This window comes from Lycium barbarum, chromosome 3 (genome assembly GCF_019175385.1).
Source record: "Lycium barbarum isolate Lr01 chromosome 3, ASM1917538v2, whole genome shotgun sequence".
In the NCBI taxonomy this organism is placed as follows: Eukaryota; Viridiplantae; Streptophyta; class Magnoliopsida; order Solanales; family Solanaceae; genus Lycium; species Lycium barbarum.
In genome coordinates this window covers 114,335,051-114,361,300 of record NC_083339.1, presented here as the reverse complement: position 1 = coordinate 114,361,300, position 26,250 = coordinate 114,335,051, and the positions used below count along the sequence as shown (strand labels likewise).

The window sequence follows — 26,250 nt, the reverse complement described above, 5'->3', positions numbered from 1 at the left end:
GAGGAGAGGCGGGACAAAATTGGGTGTCAACATCTGGAAAGCCGATTTTGATGGAAAAACATTGAGGTTGCAGGTTGTCTGTTAACTTGGTGACCGGTCATTTGATGTTGTAAACTGTTTTCTCTCCGCAGTTTGACGTGAGTTACTTAGTTGTTACGTATCTCGTAATTGTTACGGTTCGCTTTTACGCGGGTTAAGACATAAAAGTTACTACGAGGTTGTTGGTGCTCCAATTGGATTTTAGTAATTTTAGAATCGCCACCTAATTTATTAAAGGAAAACTAGGAAAATCAGGTTTAAAGATTTTTTCAAAATAAGTAAAAATCTTTTGGTCCAAAGTTCGAGGTAAGGGTTCTGGTGATCCCCTAGGGAAGGTTTTACGCACCCTAGTATTAAAGATCCGTAGATACGGTTGACCTACGAGCTTCAATGTGTGATTAATGTACTTATTTGTTGAAAAATGTTTAACTTTCCGCAAAATGTCATTTTTTTTATTCATATCATAATTTCGAGAAAAAATTCGACAAAAAGTCCCCCTTATAAAAGGGGTTTTTGGGTTTGAAAATCTACGTAAGTGTTCAACTCACTTTATTGCCGGACTAGGACACACCCGGGATTTCTCCCGAGTAGAGTCGCTACTATTCTAGTCCTAATAAGATGAGTTTAGTTCTTACGGGTTTTTATTTTTTATAAGAAAATATGGAATATTCTCATATATATATAAGAAAAAAGAAAAGTTTTATTAAGTCCAAATTTTATCATTTTTGAAGCCCATAAGGTCAAACCATATTCCAAGTTCAAAGTCCATCATATTTTAATCTTGGTCCGAAAATATTCCTCTCATTTTAGCCCAATAAATTCTGGGCTTCTGGGCCCAAAAACAGTCTCATTTTTTCCAGAAATTCCATGAGTCCAGGCTCCAGTTTTTTTTTTTTTTCCAGCTTATGAAATGTCCAAGTTTTCATCTCCAAATCAATTCAAGTCCAGAAAATTGCTCTTTTGGTATACAAAAATGCCAATTTTTTTGAAGTTAATTCTTTTCCAATTAATGCATGAGGTCAATCACAAAATCCATTGCCCCTTGGGAAACATTGTAATCTGCTTTGATACTCAATAATCTAACAACGATATATAATTGAGAGTGGGTAGAACCATCATGTAAGGGCAGACTAGCTTGATTTAACTTTAAAAAAAAAACGTCTCACCTCTTCATTGGGAGATTCTTCAACATGGCCACCAGATTCAAAGCCCGAATGCATGCCATAAGCATCCTGAATCATGTCATGCATTCTAGAATTCTGGACATTAGGTTCTACTGCCCTACTACTTTCACCCACAACAAAGTTCTAAAATCTACCCAAACTGTTACGCGTTTCTCCATGACTAGTCCAAACTATATAATTACTTTTAAAACCTTCATCCATTAGATGTAGCCTAACAATCTTTGGGGTCTTGAATTTCATACATTCACATTTGGAACAAGGACACTTAACTACACCATGAATTGTAAAATCCTCAAGTGTTTTAGCATAGTCAACAAACCATAAACACCGGCTACAAATTCATTCTTCAACCCAAATCGACCAGGATTAGTTCTATTGTAAATCCAACTACGAGATTCCATCTACACAAATAGCACAAAGTTTGAACTTGTTAAACAATCCCTAGTTTATATGATTAGTAACTAGTGCCAAACATTATCTCCAAGTTCTTAAAAAACATGCAATACCATTCAGGTCACAAACAAAAATTTGTCTTCAAGTTGCCTAAAAATGTTACTTGACTTTTGCTGGAAGTAAATAATGTTTAAGGATCCACAATTATGAAAAAATGTTACTTTAGCCACTAAAACTACAGTTTTTGATTGATGGAAAATACAATGCTTCATCTTTTGATTAAATTCTCTTTTTTTTTTTCCTTTTAAATCTTAAATGCTAGGATATTTTTATGAGATAAGTGGTAATTTAATTGCTGTAATCTTGTTTTAATGAGCAAGTCTAGGTTTTCCATTTCCCTGGTTGTTAGGCAATATGTTTTCTTTTGATATAGTAAACGCCAACCACTTTTATTTATGGTAAGTAGTACTAGTATTGTACTTTACATGTTCCATAATATTTCAATTCTATTTCAACACAACAACATTCAATATCAATATTTCATTCAATTAGGCCTCATTTGTTTGCACTTATTGGAGGTTTGAATCTGAATGGTTCAGACCTTAAGCCATTAAGTGTATTTGTTTGCATTAAGATCTAAGCACTTATTGGGTCTGAATAGGTCTTAATCATTAAGATCTTGAACCAAGTCTTAACATCATTAAGAGGTATTTTTATATGGAACTTTTTTATCAGCAGCTCCAACCCCAACCCCACCCACTCTCCACTCCAACCCCACCCACTCTCCACGTCAACCCCACCCCACCACCCACCCACCCTCCACTCCCCACCACCCCACCCCACCAACCCTAATCCCACCACCCACCCCCACTCCCCACCAAACCCAATCCCACCTCACACTACCCACCCTCACTCCCTACTACCAACTCCTACCCCACACCACCCAACCCCACTCCCCACTACCCCCACTTCCCACCACTAACCCCACCCCCACTCCCCGCCAACCCCACCATCAACCCCTACCCCATGCCACCCACCCCTACTCCCTACTACCCCCACCTCCCACCATCAACCCCATCCCCACTCCCCGCCAACCCCACCACTAACCCCACCCCCACTACCACCCACCCCTTACCCCAACCACCCACTCACCCCTCCACCCCCACTCACCACCCACCACGACTACAAAACATCTCTGCCATTGCTAGTGAACATAAATGTTTCATTTTTTTTATCAAATAAAATATTTTTTTATTAAATTTGTATTTATTTTATACGATTTAGTTACTTTTTAATTTGAATTGTATATTTATTATGTTTAAATAAACACATTATGCACATTCAGAAATTGAAAATCAAACAGTCTTAATCATTCAGTGTTCAGACCTAGAGACAACATCTTAATGAATCAGATGTGCATTCAGATTTAGACGTCTTAATCTTAATGAAAGCAAATGAGGCCTTAGTCTCTATAAACGTGCAGTTGCACATTATTACCTAACAATTTATCACCCCAAAAAAAAAAACCAGCACAAGTATCATATTTACAGAAATTTAGTGCCAAAACTCAAATAGAAACAATTAACAAAATAAAGAAAATCAAGCTATCCAGATATGAGGGAATCTAATTAGTAAAAGTTGAAGGATATTTTGGTCAACCAACATTTATATCCATGCTTTTAAAATATTATAGATTTCAACTCAAAACCCTAAAACAAATATTGAACACTAAATAAAGTTATTATCAAATCTACTAAATATAGAAGGTAAAGCAACTAATAACATGAGATTGAAATGCATGCTTAAGAACTAGTTCAATTTGGGGCTTATTCACAAGATTGGGAAAAAAAAGTACCTGGAAATTTGGGACTGCGCCACCGACGGGGGGCTGCTAGTCGGAAAGGAGGTGGGATTCGTTGAGCGTCTGGGATGGTGGTATGCATAGAGAGGAGAGGGAGAGAGGAAAGAGAGAGAAAGACGGGGAAAGGTATAAAAGAAAAAGACCCGATTGGGTATAAATGTAATTCAATTTTCGACCGCATGCGGCCGAAATAATTAAGCAAATTTGACTTAATTATTTCCACCGCGTGTGGTCAAAATTAGTCTTTATTTTTTAATTTTTAATTAATTGTTTTATATTTATATAATCTGTAAATGTATAAAATGATTTTTTTCCATTTATTGTTTCTACAAAAATTAATTTCTTTCCCGTTAAAAAATCAACCCCTTGTGGTCGAAATCCTATAAAAAATAAAATTAAAATTAAATTATTGAAATTTTGACCGCGTGTAGTCGATTTTTTTTCGACCAAAAGTGTGGTCAAAATTTCTAGGTCGAAAATGGCATTTTTTTAGTAGTGGAACTACATGTAAGAACTGTAAGGTTGTTTTAGGAGACGATCAATACCCAGCATAAGTTGGTATTCGTAAATGTAAAGTTCAAAAGTAGAGTGAAAAAGTAAACGACTTGCTAGTAACTAAGAATTTGGTGGTGGGAGTTAAAGGGCGTTAACCAGTTAGCATTTTAGGAAAGTGTCACGCCCCAAATCATGGCCTGGACATAACACGACACTCGGTGCCTGACTGCATGTGACCGAGTGAACCACATGGCTTGCTGAATCAACATGGGACATGCACTGACGCGGAATATAAGTCAAAACATGAAAAGTCTGAATAAAACATGTGATAACATAATAGTACTGAAAATACTTTTAAAACATAAGTGTGGAACATCATGAATATGTAGCCGAAAAGGCTAACACCACTGAGATTTGACATGACATGCTAACCTTGTCTATGAAACCTCTGACATGAATCTGAATACTAAAGTGTTCACCGGGATAAGATCCCCAGCATACCTCTACTGCATGACATAACATGAAAGTAAAATAAGGATAACACCCCAAATGAAATGGGGCTCACCAATAGCTGATACGTGTGAAGTCCTGACGAGCAGATCCGTTATCCTGTAAATCAATGCCTGCATCGTGAAATTCAGGCCTCGGGCAAAAGGGACGTCAGTACATTTGAATTATACTGTTATGTAAAGCAACTGAATGAACAACCATGACACATGAAATAATAGGAACTGAGACTGAACATGAGCATGAGTAACATCTGACATGAATATATATATATATATATATATATATATATATATATATATATATATATATATATATATATATATATATATATGCACACATATATATGTAACATGAGTATAATATTTTAAGTGGGAGAGCATAGTATAATCAACATGTAACCACCACGTGAGCACGTGGCGTCTGATCTCTGCCCGATCAGCTAAGCCATCTCGTACCTTGCTGGGGTATAAGACATGAACATGATATGAATGGATCTATAAAATATCCCGTAATGGGAAACATGAAGGTGTCATCATAACCGGGCGAAGGGTCCTACGCTGTCATACGTAGTTTCAGGCTGTCCAAGCCTTGTCGGTAATCTGTACAACTCCAAAAAACATGAACATGAATATAGGTGGCATCTAAGCCCATGGTTTGTAAAATATAACTTGTGAGCATTGCTTGTAACATTACTTGTAAAAATGGTTTGTAAACATGACTTATAAACATAATCTAACATGTATATAGATACATAATATAACTTATATGAAACATGAAAACATGCATGACTCATGAATTAGAGTAATATTGGTTCACGACTTGCAATTGAGAACCCATCAGATTCAAAGTATGGGCATTCATGAATTACGGGCAGGTTCATGACAATCATAATGATGTATCATCACTACAATTAATGAAGCCGTAAATTAAGCATGGTGTATAGTTATGCATATACCTAGGGTTATCATGAACTAGTGTAAAACTCCTATGTTTTTGTTTAAGAATCATGTTAGGAATCATGTATTTAGCGCTAGAATTGATTAGGAATCATAGAGATGCTTTTACCTTGATGTGGGAGGTTGAGAGGAGAGAAAAATCATCCTTCAAGGGTTTTCTACGAAATTGGAATGTTTGATAAATGAAATTTCGAGTTAAGTGTTGCATTTAAAGCACGGGGCATTTGGAATGTCTAGCTAGCTGAGCGAGCTCCAAAGCTAGGTGTGACCTCGCTATGGGCTTCGCTCAGCGAGGTCCTACCTTGCTTTGATCTTAGCTCAGCGAGCTCACTGGTCCAAAATGTACTTAAAAAAAATTCTATTTTTTTTTCACTTTTAGACCCGTACCTCGACAAGCGAGGTCTATGGCATGGCCCTATCTCGCTTTGAGCTTTGAGTTTTAGCTCAGCGAGCTCCTTGGTCCATTTCATACTTAGCCAAAAATTTACGTTTTTCGACCTTGTCGACAACGTTCAGTAAAATAGGCATAACTTTTTGTACAGAGATCCGTTTGAGCTCCACCTTATATGGATGGAAACATATTTCAAAGGGTAAAACTTCATGTTTTAAGTTTTCTCAAATTCCCAACGGATTTTCATAAAATCAGGCTTGAAGGCAGACCTATCGTAGCTTAGTCGATTCTATCGAATCTTATGCACTTCACTATTCAGCTTGATTTCAAAACCACTATGTCCACCCAAGTTCATCCCCATGGGACTTCATATGGCTAAAATGTCACACTAATACTCATTTAACACATTCACACCTAATCCGGATTTACGGAGTGTTACATAAAGCATATAAAAGGAAAGATCTGGGGACTTAGCGAGAAGCGCATACATCTTGGAAAAGAAGTGTCAAGCTTTATTTAAAAAGTAGCAAGCGAAGTGTTAGGTAATTCAGAAGACCTATGACTTTGACCGCTTGACTCATAGTGGTGTGATAAGGAGGTATACAAAGTTAGTAAAGCAAAAATAAAGTGCTACAAGAAGTTATAAATAACAAAGGACGCAGAAGATTTTGAAGAATATAATAGAGCTAAGGGGAAAGATAAATAGTAAAGCGTGCAAGGAAGCTTTAAATGACTTGTACCAAAAGATAAAGACTCAAGAAGGGAGAAAGAAATGTTTAAATTAGGATGATTGAGAGAGAAGTATGGTAAGGACTTAAACCACGTGAAGTGTATACAATTCTCAACGAGTGTTAGTAGGAGATAACGAGATCAATGAGAGATGATTTTTTTTGATTTGTTTTTGATTGCTCAATTCTAACTACAAGAATAACATTTTGGACCACCACATCCGTGCATAATAACAACATAATCATATTTATAGAATTAGACCGATAAAAATAAAGAATGCCATAAGAAATTATGAAGATTAGAAAAGCATGTTGTCCATATGGTACTCCGAAGAGATTTGAAGTATCTTGGGCAAAAATGACTCACCGAACTATTCAATGCTATATTAAAAAGTGGTAGTAGAACACTCAACGAGGGGAGAGTGAGGTTTGAAGGTTTATATATTTTTCCATGTCCAAGAAGTATAGGAAAAATCTAAACCCCTTTAATATATTAATTTTTCTTTTCAAACCCTCCAAACAACAACCAATTTTTATTTTTATTTTAAAATCATTTGAGGACTAAATATGAAATTATGCGATCTGACAATTTTAATGATCTTATTTTACCCGAATCCGAAAACCGATGGATCTTGGGCGGTCGGGCCGTAATGTCAGAACCTCACAAAACCCTCGGTCTTCAAACTGGCAGCCTTACCTAAACCTTTCTCCTTCACAACTGTTAAACACTCATTTTCAATATCAACCAGAGGAATATTAACAATAATACTGTATTCTAAATGGTGAGCAAAAGGCAGAAATTAGCTAGAAAGCGGTTCAAGGAAGCTAATCCAGAACTATTCCCTAAGGCAGAACCAACTCCACCTAAAGACCCAAACAAGAAAAAGAAAAAGAAAAAGAAGAGTACTTTCAAGAAGAAAATAGGAGAATCCAAAGATCCTAATAATAAGAAACGTTCATTTACAAAGCATCCTTTTAGAGTGGCTGGAATGAAGCCTGGTGAAAGCTGTTTTATATGTAAAGAACATGACCATATTGCTAGGGATTGTCCTAAGAAAGCTGAATGGGAAAAGAATAAGGTATGCTTTTTTCACTAGGAAATTTTTTGAGTCTTGATTTTTCTGTATGTTTGCATTGCAGTGGCATTTTTCTGGTTCATATACTAACAACAGCTTCATAGGGGATGCTCTTTATGTAATAAATGAAAAGATGAAAATTGAACTGTATCTCCTGTTTCATTTTTTGACCTTTCATTTAAATGAATTATAATGCTTGATAGTTTGGTTACCCTTTACCTAATAATAAAAAAGGTTTGATATTTTGGTTCTCCTTGATGTAGTTATTCGCGAGCTTAGTTGCTAAAGCTGTCAGATTTGCATCAAATGGATGAAAAGTATTTTCACCTATTATGAGCTTAATAGATCCAAAGTGGATATATTTGGAATGAAAATATATATGTATTCCATATCATTACTCCCTATCAACTTCTAAATAACTCTTTACAACTTATAATTGTCACCAAACACCACCTCTGTGCCTAGTCTAGCCTCCACCACCCTTATTTCCACCAACTTTTATTCCCAGTGAAACATTGAAAATTAACTATGGAAATGGTTTTCCATAGGTAAACCGATTCCTTTCCTGCCAAAAACATTTTGGGTCATACCAAACATGGTCTCTGGACGGAATCTATTTAGTCTTGACTTGTAATTTCACTGCACAATTTTATCCAAGATAATGCTTTGCTACGTTAGAAGAATATTAGTGCGTCATACTGATGTATGCTACTTTGTTTTGATATGCGTTTATGAAGATATGTCTGCTTTGTCGTCGACGCGGTCACAGCCTGAAGAATTGCCCCAATAAGGATGATGAATCTGTGGATAAGAAGTTATGTTACAATTGTGGGGAAACAAGTCATTCTTTGGCTAACTGTCCATATCCGCTTCAAGATGGTATTTTTCCTTTGACCTTATTAAATAGTACCTCTGTTCTTCATTCCATGAACAATGTATTTTCTTTTATTGCTTTTTTTAGATGCATAACGTTTTTTCAGTTTTTTCTTGTCCTTCTCATTGGAATTTCAATACTGGTCCACCATTTTTCATTTACTCTGTATTAACTTAGTTATGCACTGTATGGAATTGTTAAGCATCGAATAATTAAGGCTAAAATGCTAAATAAGTTCCTGAACCAATTGATGGGGTCAGGGTATTGGTGAACTGTTATATTGTTGTCTTGACTAGTGGAACTCCATTTATTCATACTTGCAAAATAGGAGCTAACCCAAATTGTGTTAATGCGGAGTTACAAAATTAGTTTCAGAATTTCTTGGGTGGAGACAAAAAAAAGTGTATGCAACCACTGAAATATAAGTGCTACAAGAAAAAAGCATATGCAAAATTGTCGGTATATCTGTGCTATTCCAAATTGAGTTGCCCTTCCTTCCAAGGGTCCATCAAAGTCGATCTAATAATATATATCTCTTCTAGTAGAAAGGTTCTTGTTTCTTTCTGTAAATTTTCGTAAATCATGCTGGTTTATATTATGCAGGTGGAACAAAGTTTGCCAGTTGCTTTATTTGTAAAGAACAAGGCCACTTGAGTAAGGATTGCCCTAAAAATACTCGTGGTATATACCCAAAGGTACATATAGTTTGATTGGCTCCAAACTTCATTTTCAATCACTTCACAGCTACCTTCTGATGCTGGTTCAATACCTTCATGTTTATCTCTATCTTAAAAATAAGCTCATTGAAGGAAACTTAAAAACGTTAATCTTGCCGGAGGTCTGAAGTTCAAGTTTTTGATGATTTTTTCTTTTTGCAGGGTGGTTGTTGCAAAATTTGTGGCGGTGTTACACATTTGGCAAGAGACTGTCCTAATAAAAGTGGCAGAGCTTCTGATGCGGCTGCTGGTAGATTTAAAATTTGTGCGTACTTTGATGTATTATTCCATTGATTTGCTCTTTGATGATTCTAGTTTTGCCTTCACATTTGAAAAAACAAAACAAGGATTTCTACTGCCTGCAACTTTTGTGTGCTATCATTTTTACATATCATATTATCATTGAACATTTTCAACTCTTTAACGTATATGCTATCATTACACATGTTCACACTCTGTAACTTCTTAGTTATTCAGTTTGGCTCATGTCCTATATACATATAGCCTGTTTGAATTGGCTTATTTGAGGTGCTTTTAAGCACTTTTGTAGTGTTTGGGTAAAATAAAAAAGTGTTTTTAAGCCAAAATGACAAAGATAAGCCAAAAGCCATAAGTTGGAATTCTAACTTGTGGCTTTTGGCTTATAAGTCAAAAGCCATAAGCCCATCCAAACGGGCTTATAATCATTTTCCGTCAACTGTTGCAGATTTAGCAAGGCTGCATATGAACTTGACAAACTGACCACTCACTCTCTTTTACTTTTTTTTTTTGTGCATGACCCAGTCTTGTTTATTCTTTGATGGTATAAAGACAGTCTGACAACTTTGCCAGAAATTTTCTTGCTTTCCCTGCTCAGTGGAACAGGTTTTGGCCATGGCACAACTAAGCCAACATCTTTTGGTGCAGAAGAGAATTAATCGAGTTACAGTTGTGTATTTATCATATCTGTTTTAAACAATTAAAGGCCTCATAAGTCATATCACAGTCACTCTAGTTCCCTTTCAATATAAAGACCGTACCTTCTCATGTCCTCTTTCATACACTCCATCGATTCCATGTTCATTGATTTTGTGTCAAATATGGCAAGAGAGAGTGCATTTGTTGGCTTGTTGGGGGATTGTTTAGAAGAGATGTGTCATGTCATAAGTGGATTTGGTTTTAACTCTTAATAACTCTGGTGATCTTTGTGTGCTCCTTAATTGATTCTAAATCATTCTCGGATAGATTGTTTTTAGGTCCTTGTTAGTGTTGATTTGGTTTTAACTCTTGCACTTTGCACCTCTTTTTGTAACATTTCCTTTGTTTCTGACAGCTCAATTTGAAGACCGGCCAAGGGGACAAGTTACCAAACTCAGCAGTGGGGATGATCTCGAGGATGACTTCAACTTTATGGCAGAGGAAGTTCATGAAGATGGTGATGCTAAAACAAAGAAGAAAAAAGAACCTAAAGTTGTTAATTTTGTAGGATGAGTGAATCTCCAGAAGGGCTGATGATCCTGGAAAGTGCCATCTATTGAGTAGATATATGTTCCTTGAAACTGCTCTACATGCCCTGTCTGACACCTGCAATCCGCTTTCAAGTTACATTTGCAATATACTTTTCTCCTCTATGTCATATAATGAAAACACTTCCATGACAACTTGTTTGAGAGTCGCCTCTGGGAACAGCTAATGCCTAATGGTATTTTTTTAGTGTGACCAAAAAAAGATTAGGACCATTTTTGTAGACTTTTTTTTTTTCTTTCATTTTTATTCAATTACTGGAGTGTGTATCCACCATATTGTTTTTTGATGAATTGCATTCTTCCCTGTTCTACTTCTGCCAACCTGGTCCTTACTCACAAATAGATGTTGTACTATCCTGTACCACGTATTATATTCTATGAGAATCATCCTCGCTGTCATAATTTTCTAGTCAATAGGCATAGCTGTGTAGCTTATATTAGAGTTTGTGCTTAGCATTCAACTTTAAGATACTGTTAGGTGGGAAAATCGATTTGGAGTGTTGCCATTCAAATGAATATTGAGCCAACCATGCTAAAAATAAAAAATAGAGAAACTACATAGTCCTGATCGACGAGACTCGTAGCGGAGTTAACGCTAAGCTGGAGGGTTGGAGACATACTCTGGAGTCTAAAGAGTTTAAGCTAAGTAGGTCCAAGACAGAGTACTTAGAGTGTAAGTTCAGTGAAGCACCTCAGGAGGCTGGCTTGGAAGTGAGGTTTGGTACCGAGGCCATTCAGAAGAAAAGTACTTTCAAGTATCTTGGGTCTATTATGCAAGGCAGCGGGGAGATTGACGATGATGTTACACATCGTATTGGGGCAGGGTGGATGAAATGGAGGCTCGCTTCCGGAGTGCTATGTGACAAGAAGGTGCCACCACAACTTAAGGGCAAGTTCTACAAAGTGGTGGTTAGACCGACTATGTTGTATGTGGCGGAGTGTTGGTCAGTTAAGATCTCTCACGTTCAAAAGATGAAAGTTGCCGAGATGAGAATATTGAGATGGATGTGTGGCCACACCAGGAGTGACAGGATTAGGAATGAGGATATTCGGGAGAAGGTGGGAGTGGCCTCGGTGGAAGACAAGATGCGGGAAGCAAGATTGAGATGGTTTGGGCATGTGAAGAGGAGAGACACAGATGCCTCAGTGCGGAGGTGTGAGAGGTTGGCCATGGATAGTTTCAGACGAGGTAGGGGTAGGGCGAAGAAGTATTGAGGAGAGGTAATTAGACACGACATGACGCAGTTATAGCTTACCGAGGACATGACCTTAGATAGGAGGGTTTGAAGGACCCAGATTAGGGTAGAAGACTAGTAGATAGTCTCGTTATCCTTCCTTATTATTAGTCGCATTATCGCAGTATAATTTCTTGTGCTCTGATTTCTGCTATTATCTGTTATTTCCTGTGCTTTGATTATCCTATTTTATCTGTGTCGCTTTCGTTATTTGTATTTCCATATCGCTTTGAATCTCTTAGCCTTATCTGACCTCTTTTTATGCTTTTTATTGAGCCGAGGGTCTTTCGGAAACAACCGTTGGTAGGAGTAAGGTCTGCGTACACTCTACCCTCCCCAGACCCCACATTGTGGGATTTCACTGGGTTGTTGTTATTGTTGTATATAGCGGGGTTTTGTCGGAGGGTAAAAACATTTGTATATATTAGGGGCCCAACTGTACTTCGATGCCAAAATGAAAGGCAAATGTGAAGAAAGAAGTGCATCCATTAACAGCAATTACAACTTCCCTTACGTGGTAGTAATTGATAATCCTGTTATAAGAGTATAAATAATATTCAGTGGTTACTCTTTAGTTATGTCCTTAAGAAATCCTGTTATAAGGGTATAAATATTATTCACTGGTTGCTCTTTAGTTATGTCTTTGAAAAATAATCATTATCGTGAAATTTCAAATTCTACCGAACTAAAAGGTGACTATTTATAAATTTGGTCAGGAAAGGCCTATCATATTTTGTTTCAAATCTAAGAAAAGCGTTACTACAATAATCAATATTACTACTTCAAATCTCCAATGAACCACTTGGGAAAAAGATGAGAAAAAAAGAATGAAGGTTGAAGAAAAAAGTCAACACAAAATAGGATGAAAAACAGAAAAAACAACCGTCGTGCGAAGTGCAACAGGCAGTATGACAGTTGACAAAGAGTGGTCGTAGACAAGGTGACTAATCACTAATGAATGAGCCTCACAAATGCTCATAAAACACTCAACCCCTTATGTTTGTCCCTCAAAATAATCCGAATTTGTCTCTTGTATTTATAAACCAGCTCGTGTTTCCTCTCTCACGGATTCAAGGATCTCTAACCCAACTCTTTTTTTCTTTTTGCTATCCATTTTGCAGAGATCCTTATCTATCTCATTCCAGGACACAATGGTATATTATCTTTCCTCTTGTTATCTGTTTTGTGTTTCATTTTCCTTTCCTAAACCAATTTTGCGTTATACATCATTTTCTGTATTTTTTAATGGTCCCATTTTAACAATTTCAGATATTCTTCAATTCAAATGACATCCAACTGATAATCTGTGTAATTGGCTCATAAAAAGTTTCTTATCATAACGCCTTATCTATGGTTATGGCCTGGAAAAGTGATTTTTGTTGTGCTGAAGTGCCTAAGAATCTCATCTAAAAATTGAAGAGCGCACACACTTTTAACTTTCTTTATTCTTGGGTCAAGCGCTAAAAAGCTCTTCCTTTTGTATGGGTGGCCACGAGACTTCAAATCAGGACCTCTTATATCATGTTGAAGTTCGTAATCACCTCATCTAAAAGTTTAGATTTTTAGAGAAACAAACTTTTATTTATTGTATTATATCTTTAACAGGCTGCAGTATTAGTAATCATGCACCCACTTATCATCAGTGTTGATGGGTGGAAACTAAGAATATTGTGAAAATTTTCAAATTTCTTTGTGTATAGTTTGAACCTAATGCCACATCCACCTGAGAAAATGTGGATCTGCCCATGTTAGTTGGTTGCATGCATATTTCTGCATGGTTGAATAGAAAGGCATTCATTATGGTTTTTTGGTCACTACCCAGTGTAATCCCATAATAGTGGGGTCTGGGGAGGGTAAGATGTACGCATTCATTATGGTTATGTGCGAAATTTCATAAAACAGGTTTTCTTTAAGATATAGCAGCTAATATTCAGATGGATGAGGACACACGTGGTTGTGGTGACATGAATTGTTATTGTGGTTTCACTTTATTCTTCTCTTGATGACGTGACAAATATATAAATGGGCAGGCGAATGCAGTGTCTGGAATGGCAGTGCAAGATGAGTGCAAGCTCAAGTTCTTGGAATTAAAAGCAAAGAGAAACTACAGGTTCATTATATTCAAGATTGATGGCCAGGAAGTGGTGGTCGAGAAACTTGGCGGCCCTGAAGAAAGCTATGATGATTTCTCTATCTCTCTCCCTGCCGATGAATGTCGCTATGCTGTCTTTGATTTCGACTTCATTACTACTGAAAATTGCCAGAAAAGCAAGATTTACTTCATTGCTTGGTACTAAAACTTCTCAACTTCCGTTTAATTCTTCTTTGTACCCTTTCTTCATTCCTCAAGCAATCCCCTTGATCTGTTTCCAGGTTAAACACTATTTTAACGAATAAATAATTGATATTACTCCAATAAGAAACGTCTGTGTCAATTCATATCCATTAAATTTCACTCCTTGACAATTCATGAAGAAAGAGAAAAACATATTTTTTCCTGATCAGGTCAATAAAGTCATGAAATTCTTCGTTTTTGAGTTTGTGGTGGTTCCTAAATGATTCGCTAGTCAATTCATTTGTTCTAGGGTTCTTGACGATTTTCACAACTATCCAGATTCTAATAACAATATGTGATGAATTTTAGGTCACCAGAATCATCAAGGGTGAGGATGAAGATGGTGTACGCGAGTTCAAAGGACAGATTCAAGAGAGAACTGGACGGAATTCAAGTTGAATTGCACGCAACAGATCCTAGTGAAATGAGCTTTGATATTATAAAGGCACGAGCCTACTGATCTTAACATCTCCAGCCTTGGCTCTAAGCACTTTCATGCATTTCTAGCGTTCTATTTCCAGTTTCTCTGTTGTGACCTACTGATCTGTGTTTCTCTGATGTAATACTATGTGCCTTAACAGCATTCTCTTTCAACTAAACCTTGTATCAAATGGTGTTTTTTCGCCTAAATAAAATATCTGATTGTGCTCTTGTTGCGTTCACTTTATGTAGCAAAATATTTATATTGCAATGCATCAGATTATGCTCTAATAACCTTTTAGGTTGACTAACTCCATTGCATTTTCTTTTTACCAAGAGAATTTGCCATCTGTCTGTACGCAGCTCTACAACTTCGTGCCCCTCTTTTGCCAAAAAACAATGATTTGGGATTTTAAGAAATTAAAGATCTGTTAATCAAACTAAAACTCAAATATCATGAAATGTAAGTGTGATTTACAACACTTACACTCGCTCACAACGGGCATATTCCCTTCTCAACGTTAATCACATACAAGATTCAATCAGTTGAATCATTTAGAAATAAGGCTCCTGCATTATTAGCTGACATAAAAGTTGTAGAAGAACTAGACTGAAAGCAGATACCATTGTGTTCCCAATAAAATCGACGCAGAACTGCGAAAGAATATATTACAAATATCTATATAAAGAAAACCGTTCATCCCTGAATTGTTTCCTCATACAAATGTTATCCCAACACCAAGATTTATCGTTCATGCTCCATCATAGTGTTAGATAGTAATAAATACAACAAACACTATCAAAAACAAAAATATACCTCATGGTGCGTGTAGGCGATGAGTGAAAAAAGAAAAACTGAAATCCTCATTGTTGCTTGTTTTCATTCTTCCAGTATTGTTGTTCCCATGACTCAACTTGTTTCATTGAATTTTCTTTTCTATCAAGAATAGAATGAAGACCTGCAGGACCAAAGGGAGGTGGCATGTTGCAAGGTATTGCGTCCGAGGGGCCTTCAACCATAGATTCTAACATGAACTTCTTTGCCACTCCTTCAGCTGGGCATGCCATTACCTCTGAACAAAGCTCAACTGCTTTTCGTGGTACAGTGGGCTTGTATTTCAAGAGCTTTGCGTACTCGCTCAAGAGATGGAACATGTAGTCATACACGTAATCCATTTTGAGTTGCTCTTGAATGAAATCGCTTGCTGCCTTGCCAATCGCCTGTGCCTATTTTATTCACCAAAGAAGTTGTCAAACACGAAAAACATGGTGTCAAAAAGATTTAACACTGATTCATCCCATATTTTATTAAGAGCATAGATGTGAGAATTGGTGGTAGAAGTAAATGTATGTCATTAGTGGGTGCAATGTTGACATGCTGCATGAACATTTGATTGCTCAACTAGCAAGAGACAGATCTTAAGATTTAAATTTTGTGGTTTCAATATTTATGTTCTAACTGCTGACTCCGTTACACTTTTGTAATTACGCGTTCAAAACTTGGTATTTGTTAAATTTTTATGATTTCTCACAAATGTAGTTATGCTCTGTTTTGGAAAATAGTGAGTTCAGTTGAACCAGTTAGAACTACATCGCATCCGCCTCTGAGCTAGCTAGACTCCTCAAAAGTCATATCCTCCTCCTAAGGGCACAGTTTAATGGACTCTAAGAGTTTTCCTGACTTCTAAAAGTATGATCATTTCATTTAAGCTAAACAATGGCTTGATAAAACTTAAGCCACAAATACTTCCCTCGTTTTTAAGTTTAATCTGGGTATGGAGAACACAAGCAACATTAAAATGGTCAGATGCATCAACTATTTGTAGTGACTAATTTACCGGACACTGTCAATAATATGGTTAACACATGATTGTATATAATCGAAGTTTCAGCCTTTCAGGTGAATTGGCAGTCAAAAGTGAAAATTGAGTTGGGGTCAGATTAGATACCTCTTGTTCATGAGTATTGCCCCAGTCAACAGCATGCTTGATAGATTGGCATTTGTCATTATCTTTTACGGGCCAGTAATGTTGCAGCGGCATCAAACCTCTGGTGTAGAAATCGTAGTAGTGCGGTTTTACAAGCAACGTAACAGAATCACAGGCCAGAATGTATTTGTCACTCACAGACCATGCAGATCCTTCTACATAAATCTTGTATCTGACATAATTGCACAGGGCAGAAAAGAGAAAAACAGGACAGCATTTAGGACGATATAATTAACAAACACGGACAGATTAATGAGAAATAAAGTCATATCGGAAAGAAAAGCAACTTTACTTTCTTACCTGTGAATACACTGACTAGCTAAGTCCGATTGCTGGTAACCTTGCTTCTGTTCTTCAACCCAGTTCTACATGTATTTATAGATTCATCACTTAGTTTTCTTTTACATTCTACATTTCCTACTGTCACCAATCATGTAATTAGCCTCACGAGAGCAGGGAAGATGACGGACATGTTCAACATACACTCACCACCGATTATATTAATATGGAGAGGTAGCAAAAGATACTTTTAGAAATGCTAAATTGAACCTCCTTTTAAGGTTCTTTTATCCCAAATGCGAAAAGACACTTCTTTTCCCAATCTCTGAGAAACCAATTGTCGAATGGGCCAAGTAAAGAAAACACACAGAAAATCTCACAACTATTAGAGATTTCACTATTTCAGGATAATCAAGTTAAGAAGTTCCTCACACAAGGCTCAAGCTCCATATATGATAGGAATAGTTGACCAAGATAGAGGGTGCTCAGTGCTCACCTCTTACTTTTTTCATATTTCATATCCTAGGAGTAGCTTTTATAAGCCTTCATCTGTAACACTTCAGTTTCCCATTTTTGGGGGAGGCCGGCAGGGGGGGGGGGGGGGGGGGGGGGGGGGGTGGAGAAAAGAGTTTCTTTTACCCTTTTATTCTTGTTGGGAGTATTGTATTTCCTGACAACTGATTACATATGTTGCAGAACAATACCTGAGCATATACACGTGCACCCCAGTCCTGCTTTTCTGAAACATTGCACTTGAGAAGATCCATCCTAGTTTCAGCAACAATAGGATTGCCTTTCCAGTACGCATATGGTTCCCTGTCAGTCCATTTTATCTTCTCATTTCCTTTCTTTAAGACCTTTGACAAAGTCTCCCAAGGCTTTATATTAATCTCTGGCCTAAACAATGTTTTTGGAGCAAAAAGAAAGATTCACTAAAACTGTTTGATTATCAAATCAATACGCATGCAAAAAAGTAAGGTTTGTACCATCCCCAGAATGACCAATCTGGAAATACAATATCCAAACTGGTATCATTCCCACAGTATCTGAACACTGTTTGATTATCAAATCAATACGCATGCAAAAAAGTAAGGTTTGTACCATCCCCAGAATGACCAATCTGGAAATACAATATCCAAACTGGTATCATTCCCACAGTATCTGAACAGAGGTGGAGGAGTAGGGGCCTTAGGGCGTCGGAAGAATTCCGTCTTTATAACTGGCCAGTCAACAGTGTCAAACATCAGGTCCAAATCAGGCACTTTACCAGGGTACCTTCGTAACATTTGTAAAATGCCCCATAATGTAAATGTGTCTCTGCTTTGAAATGCCTTTCGATAGGTTTCTACATATGCTCTTCCATTCAATATCACCAACCGAAAATCTGCTGTCCTTCTGGCTCGATTCACCATTTCTTTGGTGATTCCTGTTTCTCTCCAAGGCCATAGGTCATCGTAGATCCAGCGGAAGTAATCTGGACACGTAGGCGGAGGAGATGACGAAGAAGCTTGATTTTGATCCGTGAACTTTGATGGGTAGTAAGATGCAGGGCAAGTTCTTGTGAGGTTCCGAAGTGCACAATTTAGTTTAAATTTCAGTTTCTTTTGGGGCTTTTTTGGCACTGCTGGGGTTGCATCAGTGTGATTGTGGAATGTTAGGAGTTCCGTTTTCTTTTTGGGCTCTTTTGAGATGGCTAGGGTTGTATCAGTGCGATTGTGACGTCTGAGGGGGGTTAATATTGTCTTTCGTGGAGAATATCTTGCAAAGGACTGTCAATTTGGAAGAACAAAAACCATTAGCCTAATAAGATGATGAATTGGTTCACACTAGAGACAAGAAAATATATGAATATTGAACGGTACTGATATATGGTGTCATGGACACAACATACATGATGATGGGTGCTTTATACAGCAAATGATGTACCTATAATCACAAGTGTGAAGCAGGGGCGGCTCAACGAAATTTGTGGCCTAAAGCCAAACCTAGATAAAAAGGGCAGCCCGGTGCACTAAGCTCCCGCTATGCGCGGGGTCCGGAGAAGGGCCGGACCACAAGGGTCTATTGTACGCAGCCTTACCTTGCATTTCTGCAAGAGGCTGTTTCCACGGCTCGAACTCGTGACCTCCTGGTCACATGGCAGCAACTTTACCAGTTACGCCAAGCCACACCTAGATAAAAGGTCGTAAATATTTTTCTTTCGTTTTATTATATGTATCTTAGTTTGACTTGACACGAAATTTAGGAATGTAAAATCTTTTGAATCTGGCTAAAACTAAAGTGTGTATTACATACCACAAATCTTCTTTGAATCTTATAATCTTAAACATGTCATATCATTCCTATAAGAGAGTGAATTATTAAGGCTAGAAACAGAAAATATGATTAGAAACTTATTAAATATGAAAGATGCATTTTTATTAAATAAACTAAAACAGAAAGTGAGGCGCATCAATTCAGGTAGAGGAACTATTTGATACGACTCATATATTTGTTTGAGAATCTGACAAAAAGCATGGGCGGAGCCAAGTAGGCCTTAGGGGGTTCATCCAAACCCCCATTCGCTGAAAAAATACACTGTTTATACATGATTAAAATTATTTTTTTATGTATGTATAGTAGATGTTAAACCCCCCTTTGGCTTCTTGGTATGTTTAATTATTCGTAGTTTGAACCCCTTTAGTGAAAATCCTGGCTCCGCCAGTGACAAAAAGACCAAGAAAGAATAAAAAAGAATATGCACTTCAAATTATTTACGGCTCATTTGGACAATATTTGTTTGAAGTTAAAAGATGCATAATTGAAATTGAAAAGGCGTATTTGAATGTTGAAACTATGTTTGGACATGACTTTCACTTGAAAAAATAATAATTAAATTTTATGAGTTAAAATCATTATTTCACTCTAAATAAACTATATATTGTATACTTCATATAATAATAGTTAGTAATATTAGTAATTTTGGGCCTTAAAATGTTTGGGGCCTAAAGCAAGTGCTTTACTTGCTTTAGGCTTCAGCTGGCCCTGGTATGAAGGAACAAGATGATCAAGAGTACGTGAAGTTGTTTAACATTGGCACAATAATCCCCTGTTTTTGTTACTATAGCAGTTTCCAAATATAGCATATTTAGAACTACCGTCGGTCCACATCAGTTGTCTTGATTCCTAAAAATAACTGGTCCAGAATAGTTGTCATTTTAGAAAATCAAGATATAATTAGTTAATTAGTTTCCGCCATTGCCATTACCTATGTTGATCGAACTCTTCACTTTCTGTGCCGCACTCGTGTCAACACGACATGAGTGTGGGTGTGCGATCCGTACCCGATCTGATCAACTGATTTTGAATACTTTGACCAAAATCGATGTAGAAATTCTAGACAGATTCAATAATTTCTTTAATCAAAACTAATAGCCTGTTTGGCCAAGCTTCTAAAAACAGCTTATTTTCAAAAGTACTTTTTTCCAAAGTACTTTTCAAAAAAGTACTTTTGGCTAAAAGCAGTTTGTGTTTGGCCAATTAATTTGAAATGTACTTTTGAGTAGCAATTAGTATTTGGCCAAGCTTTTAAAAAGTGTTTCTATGTGTATTTTTCTCAAAAGTACTTTTCAAAAAAGTGTTTTTTGGGCAAAAACTATTTTTTTTAGCTTCTGAAAAACTGCTTCTACTACTCCCCAAAAGCACTTATTTTCTCCTAAAAGCTTGGCCAAACACCTCGCTTTTTTTAAAATAAAGCACTTATTGAAAAAATAAGTACTTTTGAGGAAAAAATAAGCTTGGCCAAACAGGCTATAAAGCTAAGGTGAAATTGAAGAAAATGAAATACCTTGTATATAAAAATTTCTATGTCACTCTGTTTCCTTTTATCTCCTTCGGGAATTCTCCTCTTGAATAATATCTTTTCCTCAAGTTTTTCACATAATATTCCATAATTTAGGTTTTATAACTCTATTTTTAGATATTTGAATTTTTTTAGCCGAATTCTTGCACCCGTATCCATAACTGGATCCGTATCTCCGAATCTTAAAATTTAGATCATGAAGGATCCGACATCTAGATCCACACCCGCAACGGACACCCGCACCCGAGTCCGAGTAACTTAGGCCATTACTCAATAAATATGGAGAGAGAAATTAATGTAGTTAAAAAGAGAGTTATATTAAATTGAGATCAGAAAAACATGACAAGTTATTTTTTTAAGGTGCGTGTAAAAGGAAAACATGAGTAAATGGTCCTAAGGCAGTAATGAGTCCAACTTTGTTCCTGTTCTGGTCTAGCATTATTACCAGAAATACTATGACTTGAGACCAGAAGTAAACATTACTTTTGAAACTAAAGATGCTTAACTATTAACCCCGGTCTTGTATTGTTACAAACAAGATCTTGTGCTGAGATTATTTTTCAATCCTTCCAACCAAATGACCACTAAAAAACGGGAAGAGGAAAAAAAAAAAAAGAGGGAGCTTTTGCCTTGCAAAGTTATCTACAGGCCACAGCCATATCTCCTCGAGGAAGAAAAAGAAGAACAGAGAATAAAGGAAACCATAAAATTAAACAAAGATGTAAGAATTGAAGGACCCCGAACAGAAAATGACCATCATCCACAGTGAGTTTCCCAATACAGAAAAATAAAATAAAAAGTAGAACAAAATCTTTTAGACTAGGATTTCGTTTTGTTCTTTGCCAATTTTTCCTGGTTTTGCGGTTGTTTTGTAGCAATTAATTTAGTCATGCACACGCTTTTCTTTTTTTTTTTTGAAAATGATACCATTGAACCTGTATTACATCATTTTATCCAATGAACTAAGTGGCTTACCATCATGTGTGATTAAGAATTACAATATTAAAAAATGTAAAGTACATCCAGAATTATCAAAAAGAAATTCAGCTCAAATGTACAGTTTCTAACAAAGGAAGTTAAAATAAAAGATTTCAACATATTAAGTAAATATTAAAAAATGTAAAGTACATCTAGAATTATCAAAAAGAAATTCAGCTCAAATGTACAGTTTCTAACAAAGGAAGTTAAAATAAAAGATTTCAACATATTAAGTAAGTGACCAGAAATTTTTTGTATTCCTCCTCCAAATATGGATATTTTATTTAATCACTTATCTTATAGTCAATACAACAAATATTATCAGATGTAAATGAGAGATAACAAGTTATAATATGAAAATAACATTTTTATCAATTAAATATTCTAATACATAAATGGTTAATATTTGTGTGATATCAAGTCTTTGTAACTAGATTCTGAATTTCATTTATATATGGTTAATACATATAGAATTTTAACGAAAACTATTGGATTCGACCGAAATCATAGATATCCTTCTGACTCCCCTGGGCACAGGGAGAATATGCACCAACTAGGCTAATTTGGTGATCTAGGGTTCCCAACAATACCAACTCAGTTACTCTAAATTCCTAGTATGATAGTATCAACTTTTCCTGAGATCCGGTTAGGTACTTAGGTTAAGCTAGGTCCACCTCCAATGCAAGTCTGATCCCAATTACTCCTTGCCTTCCCGTTTAGGTGATACCATTTCCTTTTTTAGTCTCCCATAAAGAATAATCTCTTTCTAAATTTTAAAATAATTTAACTTATTTTATTTATTTTAAGTGACAAGTTTCTATAATAGTAGAAATGTAATGATATGTTTAAAATTACAAGTTTCAAAAGTCTTACATTTTTAAGATCACACATTATTAAAAAAGTAGTTTTTTTAATTTTACGTCCATTGAAAAGATAGGACTAAAAATAAATGATTAGTGGAAATTCACCTAACACACTTTAAAAAAAAAAAGGACGGATGAAGTGGAGGGTCAAAATTGAAGTAGAACACGGGCATTTGTAAGCGTCGGCAACAGAAACGAGAATTCCTAATCGTAGCACACAATTAAGCCACGTATACTAATGCAAACAGACACTTGGCGTACTGTGTCACAAGAAAATTGTTTCCCTGTCTTTTGTCTTATAACGTGATGATGTTTTCAGACTTTAAGAAGAGGTAAGCGACAGCGTAAAAGGTGGGTAAAATGCCAACATCGCCGCTTATTCGTCCAACAGTTTTAATTGCATCAGCTTCAATAATGTCACGCCTTTCTTTATGCTCAACAACTGTCTTTTGGTACTACTTTTTTGGGTTGGACTCCAAATATAAAAGTTCAAAAATATCTCATGCGGGTGTTTAAGTGAATTTCCTTTGATTTTTTACCACGAAATTTAATAAGGAGAATATTTTAAATTACTGTAGAAAAGTTTCATAAATATCATTATTATACATCATATCATGACCAGTGTTTTAAAAGGCGAAGGCGTAAGGCGGGGCGTTTTACGTCTGCCTCAGTGAGGCGTAAGCCCCGAGGCACGAGGCGTAAGCCCCATGGGGTTTTAATTTTTAATATTTTATAAAATGATATAATTATAATCAATACTTTTAAATAGGTGAAATAGCGTAAAAAATGAAGAAAACTATAAATAAGTGATATATATATATAAATAAATAAATAAATAAATAAATATATATATATATATATATATATATATATATATATATATAAAAGTTCACGTGACGATGGGGCCCAAAGAGCACCGGCTGAACTCAAGAGATATATATATATGCTCCACCACAAAAAAAAAATTTAATTAGAACAATATATTATACGTCTATATATATATATATATATATATGCTCTACCCCCACAAAAAAACTAATTAGAACAATCTATTATACGCTACTTACAAGTACAAGTGACTGCTCGTTATTTTTTTGAGATAGTAGAAGACAAGATAAATAGTTAGAAAAGAACATATATTAGGCATTCTAGCAATAAAAAAAAGTCTTGACTTTTAAATTTAATGTTTCAATTCCTTTTTAAAACATTTGAGTAATTACATGTTGACTTTTGAGAATTTGGGCATTATACTGAGGACTTATTTAACAAATTTCGTTTTAATTTGAAAAAAAACGCCCGGGCTTACGCCCCAAACGCCCGGGCGTACGCCCCAAACGCCCAGGCGTACGCCCCAAATTGCTGGGCGTACGCCTTTCGATACTTTCGCCCCCCACCATAGCCTCGGGGCAATTTAGGTACGCCTCGCATCGAGGCTCGCCCCGAGGCTCGCCCCGAAAACGCCTTTTAAAACACTGATCATGACAAAATAAAAACTCACATTATTTTTTATTTTTTTGGAAATACAAAACAATCATTTTGGTAAATTAAAAAGAAATTGCACCATACAATGAGAGGATGAGACAGAAAGGCATATTTGAGATTACTGTTAAATTATTCTCAAAAGTATTTAAAATCATAATTACTAAGAGAAAACTGTTTATTCCAGGCAACAATAATGACTGATACAATTAAGTCAAATATATTACTTCCTCCGGCCAAAACGATTTTGGTCAAACTAGCTCATGCTCCGTGCGAATTCGGACTTAAGAGTCTTTAACTTTTTTGAAATAAAAATGATTGTGTATATTTTAAAAAAAACTACATAAAAAATACTATAGATCAGCTAGGAATTCAAAATATTTTAAAAAAAATTGAAAAAATTATGATCAAATAAAGTATCTAAGACAATTTTGAGACTGGGAGAACTATTCAATACTCTTAAGATAATTTTAACTATAAGAAGTGACTAAATTCCTTGAGAGGATTAATATTAACTTTAGCAATATCAAGTTAATAGTGAAAAACAAACAAGGAAGTGAGAACATCATTCTTTTAATTTCTTCCCGGGGTTTGCTAAGGTGATATATGAGGACATGGTAACATAAACACAGTCAAAGTCAGTAAAGAAAACACAGTTAAAAGGAATTTCAGAGGAAATACGTAGGGAGCTAATTCATGCCAGAACGTAAATAAAGAAAAATTAACGAACTTACAATGTCAAAGGAAGAGTGAAGCAAGCGTGTGGAGACGATAGCTCCGACGAAGAGAAGAATGGAGACTAAGATTGTTAGTGAAGATCTAACTGTAGTCGTTTTGCTCGCCATTAATGAACTGATTGTTATTTATCGAAAGAGTCCACAAATTAAGGCCCAATCAGCTGGAATACCCCTTAACACTTGTCAAACATAAAGATACAACTTGTTGCATGCACCGCCAATACACTTGTCCACTTATATATGGAAATACCTGCCAAAATTTTCTTCTATATTAACTGTCAAATACACCAAACTTTACTTTTTTTCTAGGTTTGAAAGCAATTCACAAGACTAGTGTTACCAAACCTAAAACGAAATATTTGAATTTGCTAATTACAGGCGCCTACCCCTACTGGCCTAGAAATTAAAGAGAGAAGTGGCTGCACATATATGGAGAAATTTAATGAAGTAATGTATTTTGACTTTTCTTACATGTGGTACTCTGACTAGTCGGTAACACTTAGAAAGATTGTACTTTTTATCTTTTGTGGAAGAAATCTTGGAGTTTATACAGTAGCAAAAAATAAGTGAATTTTGAAGGAGAAGTGGAGGCAAAGTAACTGATGGATGAAGAAACTGGAAAGTGGAAACAGAGTCGAATTAAGTGATTATATTCTACACAAAAAGCTACTTTTTGAACAATATTGTAGAATAATGTGACGTACGTACTTGAGGTGGGGTGTCAAGATTTCATGGTGCCTGGCACTCGTTCTTCACTAACATGCTGCAAATTCAGTGTGAGCTACTGATCTTTAAAGGGAAAAAGTGGAATTGGAAATAGACCCTAAGATGATCTGCGAAAAAAAAAGCTCAAATTTTAGGACAATATGGAAGAATAAAGTGAAGTTGAGGTTCGGTGGCAAGAATATCGTGGTGCCTGTGGCACTTTTTGCAATAATATGCTGCAAATTCAGGGGAGTCTTGTTCTTTATTTGTCAGTGATAAGGGAATAGTGGTGTTTGAGGAGCAATTTCTGGAGTTGGATCTAGTAGCTGGTAGCAAACAGCATGCTGTAGGTGGCGAATTTTCAATGGAAGCTAAAGCTTTTGAAGTCATTGCAATAATCTTTATTAAGGCTGTGGGGTCAACTTACATGCCAATTAGTCATTGGGACAGTGAGTTTGACGCTTTCCCGTCTGCGCTTGCCATTTGCCTAAACTACTGATCATAAAAAATGGCACTTCTCCATACTGCTTTTAGTTACTACTTTTCCCCATTACTTTTACTTATCCACTTTTAATTTTACCTATCACTTAATAAATATTCTCTCCGAATTAAAAAGAGTATTCATTTAGTTTTTTTTTTCTTAGTAAAACAAAATATCCACT

The 26,250-nt window shown here is 36.1% G+C and overlaps 3 protein-coding genes across 5 annotated transcripts; 2 read left to right on the top strand and 1 right to left on the bottom strand.

Moving 5' to 3' along the window:
* The first annotated feature begins 7,086 nt into the window (after nt 1-7,086).
* LOC132631900 (uncharacterized protein C683.02c) lies at nt 7,087-11,043 on the top strand. Of its 2 annotated transcripts, none has more exons than XM_060347635.1 (5): nt 7,087-7,636; nt 8,371-8,512; nt 9,111-9,202; nt 9,386-9,473; nt 10,536-11,043. In XM_060347635.1, exons 1-5 carry the CDS (start codon nt 7,337-7,339, stop codon nt 10,691-10,693), a joined length of 780 nt encoding a protein of 259 aa, XP_060203618.1. In that variant the 5' UTR covers nt 7,087-7,336; the 3' UTR covers nt 10,694-11,043. The 2 variants fall into 2 exon arrangements, with proteins under 2 accessions (XP_060203618.1, XP_060203617.1); XM_060347634.1 differs by having other exon boundaries at nt 7,103-7,636; nt 9,386-9,488.
* A 1,919-nt stretch (nt 11,044-12,962) lies between these two features.
* On the top strand, nt 12,963-15,194 carry LOC132631901 (actin-depolymerizing factor 7). Its single transcript, XM_060347636.1, has 3 exons — nt 12,963-13,117; nt 13,994-14,253; nt 14,608-15,194. The coding sequence occupies exons 1-3, from the start codon at nt 13,115-13,117 to the stop codon at nt 14,756-14,758; spliced, it is 414 nt and encodes a 137-aa protein (XP_060203619.1). The 5' UTR covers nt 12,963-13,114; the 3' UTR covers nt 14,759-15,194.
* Nucleotides 15,195-15,329: 135 nt separating this feature from the next.
* Nucleotides 15,330-26,050, bottom strand: LOC132631899 (uncharacterized). 2 transcript variants are annotated; one of them, XM_060347632.1, is made up of 7 exons: nt 25,588-26,050; nt 24,881-25,133; nt 18,087-18,754; nt 17,690-17,882; nt 17,007-17,071; nt 16,668-16,878; nt 15,330-15,945 (listed from the first exon to the last, which is right to left on the bottom strand). In XM_060347632.1, the coding sequence occupies exons 2-7, from the start codon at nt 24,989-24,991 to the stop codon at nt 15,583-15,585; spliced, it is 1,611 nt and encodes a 536-aa protein (XP_060203615.1). In that variant the 5' UTR covers nt 24,992-25,133; nt 25,588-26,050; the 3' UTR covers nt 15,330-15,582. The 2 variants fall into 2 exon arrangements, with proteins under 2 accessions (XP_060203615.1, XP_060203614.1); XM_060347631.1 differs by having other exon boundaries at nt 25,592-26,050.
* Between the last annotated feature and the right edge of the window lie 200 nt (nt 26,051-26,250).